Source organism: Eurosta solidaginis, chromosome X, assembly GCF_040869045.1.
Source record: "Eurosta solidaginis isolate ZX-2024a chromosome X, ASM4086904v1, whole genome shotgun sequence".
Lineage (NCBI taxonomy): Eukaryota > Metazoa > Arthropoda > Insecta > Diptera > Tephritidae > Eurosta > Eurosta solidaginis.
The window spans coordinates 84,255,192-84,265,663 of NC_090324.1; the positions used below are offsets into that span (position 1 = coordinate 84,255,192).

The 10,472-nt window shown below is 35.5% G+C and overlaps 1 protein-coding gene across 1 annotated transcript; it reads left to right on the plus strand.

Moving 5' to 3' along the window:
- Positions 1 to 1,329: 1,329 nt before the first annotated feature.
- On the plus strand, positions 1,330 to 8,942 carry LOC137234637 (uncharacterized). The gene has a single exon (XM_067758095.1). It carries the CDS (start codon positions 1,479 to 1,481, stop codon positions 7,917 to 7,919), a length of 6,441 nt encoding a protein of 2,146 aa, XP_067614196.1. The 5' UTR covers positions 1,330 to 1,478; the 3' UTR covers positions 7,920 to 8,942.
- Positions 8,943 to 10,472: the final 1,530 nt, after the last annotated feature.

Consider the following 10,472-nt stretch of genomic DNA (forward strand, 5'->3'; position numbering starts at 1 on the left):
ACAAAATATATTTTTTTAATTGGAAAAACCTGTATTTTACTATTCACGTAAGTGTTCCTTTCAGGTTATCAGCTCATTTAGTACTTTTTTTTACTATATTACAAAAATAAAATATATTGGACAAAAATAATTTTTAAACAGATAACTTGATAAACAGGCTAACGTAGCCTATATATTTTATTTTCTCCTTGCGGACGCGGCCGCGTGTAAAAGCAAGTAATATCATAAATGCGATAGTTTGGATGTTTGTAGTGTGCCTGAATTGAGCCGGCATTCGTGAATGCACACTAAGTTGCCTGTTTTGTGTATTTCAATGCACCCTAATAGTAATATTTTGAAGCACAAATACAATACACAAAAAAGCTCGAGCCTCGCCAAGTGCTTTATTATTGACTTATTTTGTTTTGTTGACATTGTGGATAAATGATGTATGTATATTGGAATGATTTCCGTCATCCCTTGTCAAATTTGGTTTCGAGACAAACAGGTTTTGGCGTTGTGCCATCATCAGTGTCGATTTTCGTTGGAAACCGGTTTATCTCGAAACCAAATTTGACAAGGGATGACGGAAAATCGTTCAAATATACATTACTTTATTATTTTGTTTTCATACTTTGGGTTGCCCTGCTTGACACATATGAAAAAAAGTATTTGAAATTCGCTACATAGATTTTTATTTACAATTTTAGCCCGGGAGGTTTATGCTTATTTAAATCTTTAACTAATTATTTTTGTATTTTTGGTTGCTATTGATACAGAAAAAAAAGCTTTAACCCTATATTATCTTTGCATATTAATCTTTATCTATTTTCCTCACTGATATGGACTTGTAACCTGGTATACCTACTTCATTTGGTTTTCCTTCAATAACTACCACAACAATACGATGCTGCAAAATTTGTATCCAATTTCAATATTACTGTCAAAAAATTTTTATGAATGGTAAAAAAATGTGTTTTAATATATCTAATAAAATTTCTGTTTTTTTTTTTTTTAATATTTAAATAATAATTTTCTATCGCTACCTAATAAACAAATACTTAAAAAAATATGTATATCTTTTGCTGATATTAACTGCAATATTTCAATTTTTCAAATATCAATCTACAGTTTTGTTAAGTAAAAATGAGAGCCAACAATGTAGTGATTGCTCAGGGCAGTATACAAATTTTCGGCCGGAAGTTGGACAATTAACATCCACAGCCAGTACATTTATACAAAATGGTGTAACAACAAAATATTCCACTCAAGTAGTGGACACAACAATTGATAAGGGGCGATTGTATGCTCAATACTTAAAGAAGAGCTCCCGCATTCTCTATGAAAACTTAAAACAACAGTCTATTGTTTTACCCTTAGTGGCCACGAGCTGGGTCGGTGATATTTTTGAATCGGAAACAAAAACACTATTTGAAAGTCAGAATTATATTCTAAACGGCGATGACTGGAAAATTACTGAAATTATTGGTTTAAATGATATGAAAAACAAACAAGAAATTCTAGGCAAGAAAGAAAAGGAAAATTTAGAAATGGATACGGCGTTCCAAAATTTTGGAAATGGAAATGCCCCTTTGAATCGGATTACGGTACTTGCATCTTTACAACCAATGAGTTCGGCAGGTTTTCTGAAGGAGAAGGCGTCTCAGCTAGATGTAAATAAAATTGTATCAATAACTAACGTACCAACATATACAGTGCGAAATATTTTTTCACCAAGCAGTTTCTTTAAAGAAACTTCTATGAAGAAAGTGCAGTTAACTCCCTCCAGAGCTGATATGTATTGGAATTATTTTCCCTTATATAAAAATTACTTCAGCAATGAAATGTACTCACCCAGACGTTACCATAACCTTCTAATGGATGAATATAATGTTAGTAACATCGGAAAAAAAACGGAAGGTCTTCCGGTACATAAATTTTTCAGTGGCCAATCATCATCTACAACATATTATGGTTTTGCAGATTTTACCACCATTGTAGGTGAAAGAGTCATAATTTTTAACCCGAGCACCTCAACTCAGGAACTAAGTTTTGCATATGCCACCTTAGTACCCGAAAAAGCAACCTTAGATTGTATTGTCGAAGGCTATTCAATAAATGCACATCCTTCAATGGGTATGCATGATATAGCTAAACTTATTGTTCCAGAGACCTCCTCGGAAACCGGTGCTTTAATCTCTGCAGTATTTAAAAAGCCAAGTGGAAATGTGGATATAAAAGATGGATATAAAGATGCCTTAATCAACGATGCCAGGAACACCAAAATCACAGCGACTAGAACTGCTAATTCAACAATCACCGATAAAATTTGTGTTCGTTCACAATTTAAATTTTCCCGCCCCTCTAACCAGGAAGTGTCAGAAATATACGATTCTTTTTCGCGCGCAGAGGCAAAATGTAAATCACAAGTACCTGTACATCTAAATATGTATAGTATAATAACGAGTCATGAAACTTACATTGCCAAATCAGTTGAAAAAAACATAATTATTGCGAATTCTTTGCAGAGCATTGAAGTAAACAGCGAATTTAATAAAAATAGAATTCAACCCAGTTCAATTGCGCAAACACTAAGTAGAGTAAACACAATATCTTTTTTAGATGGACCTCTTCCTAACTTGGTGACGGGGACAGTTATATTACATTCCAATGATTTAAAACTAGTTCCTATTGTGAACAAAAATGTAATTGTTAAAATGAATATTCATAATAACAGGTCGCATATAGAACTAGATGAAATAATAATAAACCTTGCTAACGTTACGGAACATGAAAAACTCCGATATTGCCTAAGATCATCGAATTTTTCCCAAGTTTTACAAGCTGCAACCCTTTATTGTTCAAATGCAAATTTAATATCAACTCTTCCGTCAGCAAGCGAAATAACTTATAATAATACAACTTTGCTACAAACGTCTAATTTAGAGAAACAAATGGAACATATTTTCATAAGAGAGAAAGATATTGCGGACATCCATGATGAATTAATTGTATTAAAAAAGTTCTCGAGTGAAGACAAAAACACTGTAATCGATTTCAATACACAATCTAATGGCGTACTATATTCTGCAGAGGGCGATTCAGACGAAGATATTGAATTACTTTATAAAACGTTATTTACAACGTACACATACTTAACAACATTTTTTAATGATGAGAACCGTACCAGCATAGCAACTCACACAGAACTCTTTACGAATATAATCACATCTACTTTATATTCTAATAGCGAAGGTATTTCATTACCAACTACAATAATTGAACTCTCCACTCTTGAAAATGTTTACTTAGAAAAAGATTTAAAAAACATTATAACAGAAGAAAAAGTTTTTCAGAAAAAAAGCGAGAATAAAGAGAAGTTCATATTACCCACAGGGCTGGGAGGTATGTTCCGCGTTAGGGAAAACAACAATGCCCTTTCTACTGAAAATAATATTGATGGGAAGTCAAATGTGATTATTTCTTTGTATGATAGAAAAAGCATTCAGACATACCTTACAACCTATACATATTATACGACAGTATTTGTAAACGATGTAATAAAAATTATGTCTAGGACAGAAGTGTATTCAAATTACGATGCTGTCGTCTTAACACCCAGGGTAGTGATAAACGATAATGAACCGACAAATAAAATTCATATAAAAATATCACCTCGAATAAGAGGAAGAGTTGAGAAAAATAATGAGTTTAAGCAGGATAGTCCAACTCTCTTAAGTAATGGTATGCTAAATAAATCCGATAAGAGCTTCTTAAACATCACGAATACAAAAAATAAGAGATTACCATGGTTCATCCCAACGACAGCAACCTACACCAAAACGGTATTTGATACCAGTTATCCCAAGTTCACTAATAAAGAAGCCATAACGCCGAATATTGAAAGAGCAATTACCAATCTAAAACTACATATCGACCAGATAAGTTCTAAAAGTAATACGGACGAAATAAAATCTTTATCGACTCTACTCTTACATACTAGTTTTACGACCTTTACATATTATACAACAATGTACAGTAAAGATATGACAAATATAGCTCGTCGATTAGAGACCATAACGAATATTGTCTCCGAAACACTGCAAGCAAATAAAATTAAAAGTATGAAGGAAGCCCCACTGCTGATAACGTTCTTTACTACATTTACATATTGGACGAAACTATCAAAAAATGGCGAAGTCGCCACTCTTAGCAGAGAGGAAACAATTTCAACTACAGGTATACCATTCTCAACTATAGATTGTTTGGCTAGTGCCTGTGATGACCATGTAAAAAAATCGATTGGCAATGCGAATATAACAGCCAGTGAATCAGATAAGATAACAAAAATGTCCACATTTTCTTCGCTCTCCGTGCCAGTAATCGACTTCTATGGGGATGCTATAATACCAATCACAACAAATGGTTTGGAGCTAATCACTTTCTACACAACATTCACTTATTATACGACATCATATGATTTTGACAAAACAATAATACACTCCCATTACGAAATTATGACAAATATAATAACGACAACACTCACATCGGCAATTGGCAGCGAACCCGTAATTTGTAATGAAACCAATTTTGAAAATTTTAATAGTAAGATTTTGAGCCCGAATAATAGCTTAAGTTCACACCTCTCTAAAATGGGTTTACAGCGCCTAATCGGGAGCGGGTTTCAAACTTCATATCACCCTGAAGTCCTTGCTACATACATTGAAAATAGTTACCCGCAAATAACAGCAACTACATCAACATTAGCTTTCGAAACAAATCAAATAAAACTCTATACCTTTACAATATTGGATGGAGCATCTACCAAATCTGTGGCATCGGATTATTATATGACAAATATAACAATACGTGAATCTGCAAATCCTATGACGGACAGCAGTCTCACCGAATATAGTGCAATTAATTTTGCTAATAAATGTGATAGTTTTGAAGATAAACACGACAGGAGTGGTGACGAATATTACAAAATCCCTTTCCCAACTCAATCGGTCGAACCACCTTTCTCACCAGTAATACGTCCATTTCCTTTACGTAATCGATCGCATTTTGATCCGAGAAGGAAAACAATTGCTTTAGATAGTCCATCATTCATAACAAGAAATGATTTCACACCAACCATAACGGCAACACCGTCGCTAAAAACTGTTTTACATTTAAGTTCTCCTCGAAAAGGAGGACTTTCCAGTAACTCTCTTTCAAGGGAAGAAGAAGGTGTGACTCCACTCTCTCGGCGATCATTTCGTCGCCTGATTAAACCATCACACTCAGTTGGGGATGCCGTTTTGTCAAATCTACAGTCCATTTTATTTAGTAGTATTGGAGGGGCTGGTCGCATCAGTCCTCCTACACGACCCTCACACCAATCTTCACATGGTGTTGGAGTTTTAATTAGACCGTCATCTGCAAGCAGCTTTCGCTCTGGGTTACTGAACATTCATACTGGAAATACAGGTACACGCTTCAAAGGTACAAGTTTATTCTCATTAAATCAACAAAACTCCACAACGCTGAGAATAGGAAGCTTAGAACAAATTATAAGCGGTGAAGTGGAACCACCTTTCGAAGTGCAACAAGGCGAAAACGAAAAAGATATAAATGCAATTTCGCTTAGAAGTCAAAATCACATATTACATTTTCGTAGCCCAATTCCTAATTCAGGTAGCTTTACGGCATTCAATTCTAAATCTCTATTAACTCATTACGCAACAATAGTACAAAGGCCAGCTTCAAAAAATTTCGTGAGACCCCAAAGTGGAAGTTTGCTAACTAGAACGCGACATCTAAGCAATCCTTTCCCACCACGTATTCTGCAACCAAAACAAAAGCTTAAGGAAAACACATCAAAAAATGGAAACCAGTATGATGAAAGTATGCTAGACAAAGAAGATGATTCCGAATATGAAGCTGAGTACAGCTATCACAACAAAGATTACGCTAAAAATACTAAGCGACGTCGACGCTCCAATTCGCCTGACAATCAATTAATCTATAGCTCACTCAAAAGCTCAAAAAAGTTTAATATACCGCTACGCTACCGCCGCGAAGCTGATAGGTCTTTTCAAACTCGAAGTAACCTTCGTAATAGAGTTCACCATTCAAAACCTTTAGCTGCCAAGAAAGAAGTTAGCTGTACTGAAAATCTTGCAAAGGATATGCTTTCAAAAGCAACGCCAACGTCACGGCAACGTACGAGCGGTCGCTTTTCCGACCGATATTCGGGCCACCGTCACACGCAAGCAGGTGCTACCACTACAACAGATCTAACAACAAACCATTTTCGCGTTGTACCTCCGACGCGGCCCACAAACAGACGAGCACAATTTACTTTACGTAATAAAAACTCCACTGCAACACAAAAGAGTTTTGTTCATCATAACACTAAGAGTTATCGTCGCCCACAAAATGCTGCTTCATCTCAGCGCTTGTCAGCGCCTCTAAGTAATAATCGTCGCGTAAAATCATATAACAGTAATAGCTTATCACTGGAGTCTCCTTCACGTGTACCTCCTAGATCGCGTAACAATTTAAGTCGTATGCGTACAATTTTACGTGGTCGCAATAGAAACGAGTACAAAGCTGAACAGGCTGCCCTTCCATATGATGGATCTATTACCGTAACACACTTTATACCACAAGAGATCACTATACCTGTGATAGATGGTAAAGTTACTGAATATAAAAGTATTGTAACGGCAAAAATAAGTACGGAATTATTAGGATCTCATCAGTACACTAGTTTTTTGGGTAGCAATGGGCAAACTGTTTTGGCTTTAACACGAGAGGATTCTAGTGTGAATTCTGGTGGTGCTACGGAGATTACACACTATTTACTGCACGAGTCGCCTACGACAACCGTGATATTTACACCGACAACAATACGAGGACGAAAAACATCCTTTTCCCACGTAATACCATCGACTGCTTATTCCGTAGAAAATCTAGTATCCACATCTATGCCCCATGTGTCCGGAAATGCACCTTTGGCAAACATACTTCTATCACAACTACTATTCGGAAACATTGTTTTGCATGGTGCTAACCCGTTGCTAGGTGCGTTAGGTGTAGGAAGTACACCAATAAATGCAGAAGTTCCACTAACGCCTGTTACAGAGTATCGAACACATAAATCTACGTACGTCACCACTATTTATGAGGGCTTGTCTACAGTTATACCAGTCACATTTCAAGGTAAACGGATATTGACAACAGTTTACGAGACATCCGCCCAAACTATAACAGCTACTGAAATCGTTACCGATACCATAGTTTCTACACAGGCACAACAGGTGATAGACAAATCCCCTGAAATTAATAGTATGTTTTTACAACAAATACTATTGCAAAAGGCGCTTCAATCCAAGTTCGAACAACCAATATTACATCCAGATCCACAACCACCAGAATTCACACACAAATTGCAGGAATTGTTTACAAACAATATCCGGATAACAAATGAAAATGACACTGACATACACACCACTGAGGAAAATCGGGCAAGTAAGGTAAGTCGCAAAAAAGCACGCAAAACCGCAAAAAGCAGTAAGCAAAAACTTCCAACATCTCAAGAAGACCCAGAGGAAGGATTCAGTGTCATCACACTCTACGTGTCGAGCAAACGTCCGGGTGAGTTTAGTACTATATTAAGTACTTTGACCTTGAGTCATACCGCTACGATTCACAAGCGTCAAGTTAATGGAAATGTGAAACAAATTAATTGCATAGGAGACATCAATAATCTTTATATAACAGATGGCAGCGAGTATATAACAAAAAATCGGATATCATATTTGGTCGACAGTAACATGGTCAATTATCTTTCAATATCAAAAATAGACTTGAATATGAATAAGAAAGGTGAACATACTTTGATTGTTCCAACGCAGACGGCGAAAACGATTATTGGCGATGTCGATGCTTAAAAGCAAGAATTATCTGAGACTAAAATTTTAACAGCACCGAGCTGCATTGATTAGCGAAAGTCAAATTTTGCAGCCATGCTAATCAAAAAAGATATGATTTACTGACCTTGTTTAAATGACCATGCCATATCAAGAAACAAAATACATTTAAAGGTTATTGACTTGAGTTTATACATTTGATTTTTAACGAAGGCGTAAAAAAAGCCCTTTTATTCATCTGGACGATAGGATAAATAAATTAAAAAGCTGTTGTGGTGCAAGAGGTGGCTATGAACCATTAAAACTAATGCTGTAATACGCATTATTGTTCGTTGGACAGTACCTTTTCCGTACGCGCCAACATATATAACCATATGTTTTTCAGTAATTTTTCATGATAGCATAAACATATTTTTTATTGTGGATAATAAATAATACTACCATAATATGCAATAAAAATTATTTTAACTAAGTGGATATCTTGCAATTTTTGGATATGAAGCATAGAACATATATTTTCAGGAATGCATCCTTGTAAAAATTACGATATCAATGCGAGTCATTATTGTTCAGCTTTTGTGTATATATTGTGCACGGTTTAATTTATGTGGGGTAAAAAATAAACAAAACTTTCAAGCCATAAAAATAAAATTTATTTATATTCTTCGAAGTCGACATAAAATATGAAGGCCGTGTCCCGCCAATTTATAGGGAAAATTAAAAACGAGCATGACTCTAATTGTAACAAAAGCTCGCGCTTTATCTTTTCATAGCTGTATCATAGACTACGAAAAATTAAGACGCTCCAAGTCACCACGATAGCAGTAACGAACGAAGGCGTAAGAAAAGCCCTTTTATTCATCTGGACGATAGGATAAATAAATTAAAAAACTGTTGTGGTGCAAGAGGTGGCTATGATCCATTAAAATTAATGCTGTAATACGCATTATTGTTCGTTGGACAGTACCTTTTCCGTGCGCCTCAACATATATAACCATATGTTTTTCAGTAATTTTTCATGATAGCATAAACATATTTTTTATTGTGGATAATAAATAATACTACCATAATATGCAATAAAAATTATTTTAACTAATTGGATATCTTGCAATTTTTGGATATGAAGCATAGAACATATATTTTCAGGAATGCATCCTTGTAAAAATTACGATATCAATGCGAGTCATTATTGTTCAGCTTTTGTGTATATATTGTGCACGGTTTAACTTATGTGGGCTAAAAAATAAACAAAACTTTCAAGCCATAAAAATAAAATTTATTTATATTCTTCGGAGTCGACATAAAATATGAAGGCCCTGTCCCGCCAATTTATAGGGAAAATTAAAAACGAGCATGACTCTAATTGTAACAAAAGATCGCGCTTTATCTTTTCATAGCTGTATCATAGACTACGAGAAATTAAGACGCTCCAAGTCACCACGATAGCAGTAAAAATTTTCCTTTGGTTTGTCAAAACTTCATCTTTTAACTCATTTGGCATAGGGCACATGTAACTGATTAAATTGCAACAATTTTTCATAACAGCTATTGTTAAAATTTACAAAAACAAATTTACAAGTACACTTCAGTATGGGAAATTTTGGGTAAGCTTTTATCAAAATCGAATTCCTTAGCAACAGTAACAGCTAGAGCTGTCCAACAAAATTAGTTTTATGGCACATTTCCTTGTAAAATTTTCAAAACTTAAAACTTATACTGCTAGAGCACGTAGAAAAGTATATTTTGCCATAATAGCATGTGAACCCACAGATGTCTCTGTTTGCGAGCAACTGTACATTTCGGGTATGACAAGGGTGGAAAGAGACAGGTTGAAGACATGAGCTAAGTATTTGAAACCCTTTTTCCATAGGCTTTTAAGCATCGGCATGGCTATGCCGTCTGGGCCCACTGCTTTGGATGGTTTAGCGTGACCGATGGCATCTTCAACCTCTCTGGCGGTGATGGTAATTGGTGACGCACTGAGCTTATATTTACGTGCGTGTCGGTTGCCCCTCCGTCTATTTTTGTCAACCGTAGAATGCACTACATATTGTCGGCAAAAAGCGCTTGCGCATTTTTACGCATCCGACAGCACTTTATCGCCAAAGGCGATGGAGATTTTGTCATTGTGCTTAGTCGGGTTCAATAGGGACTTTATGGTGGACCATAGTTTACCTACACCGGCTTACCTATATCTATCTCTATTCCTTTATACCTGTACAACCAACCGTTAACCAATCAAAGTTAATATACTCTGTGAGCTCTGCTCAACTGAGTATAAGAATAGGTAGGTACTTTATGTGAGGATGCAAAGTTTCACGTTTTATGTGGTCTGCATGTAAAAACTATGACTACGAATCACGTATTTCAACAATATATGACGTAAACGTAAGTATTTGATGAAATTTGTTGAAATGTGAAGCTTCTAGCTGCAAAAAGGGGCAAAATTACAGTTTATATGGGGTATATAATATATATACCACCGATCTCTATGATTTTTTCAGACAACAATATATGCTATGTACGTAAGCAATTCGTGAAATTTTAAGCTTGTAGCTCTTAAAATGGGGCAGA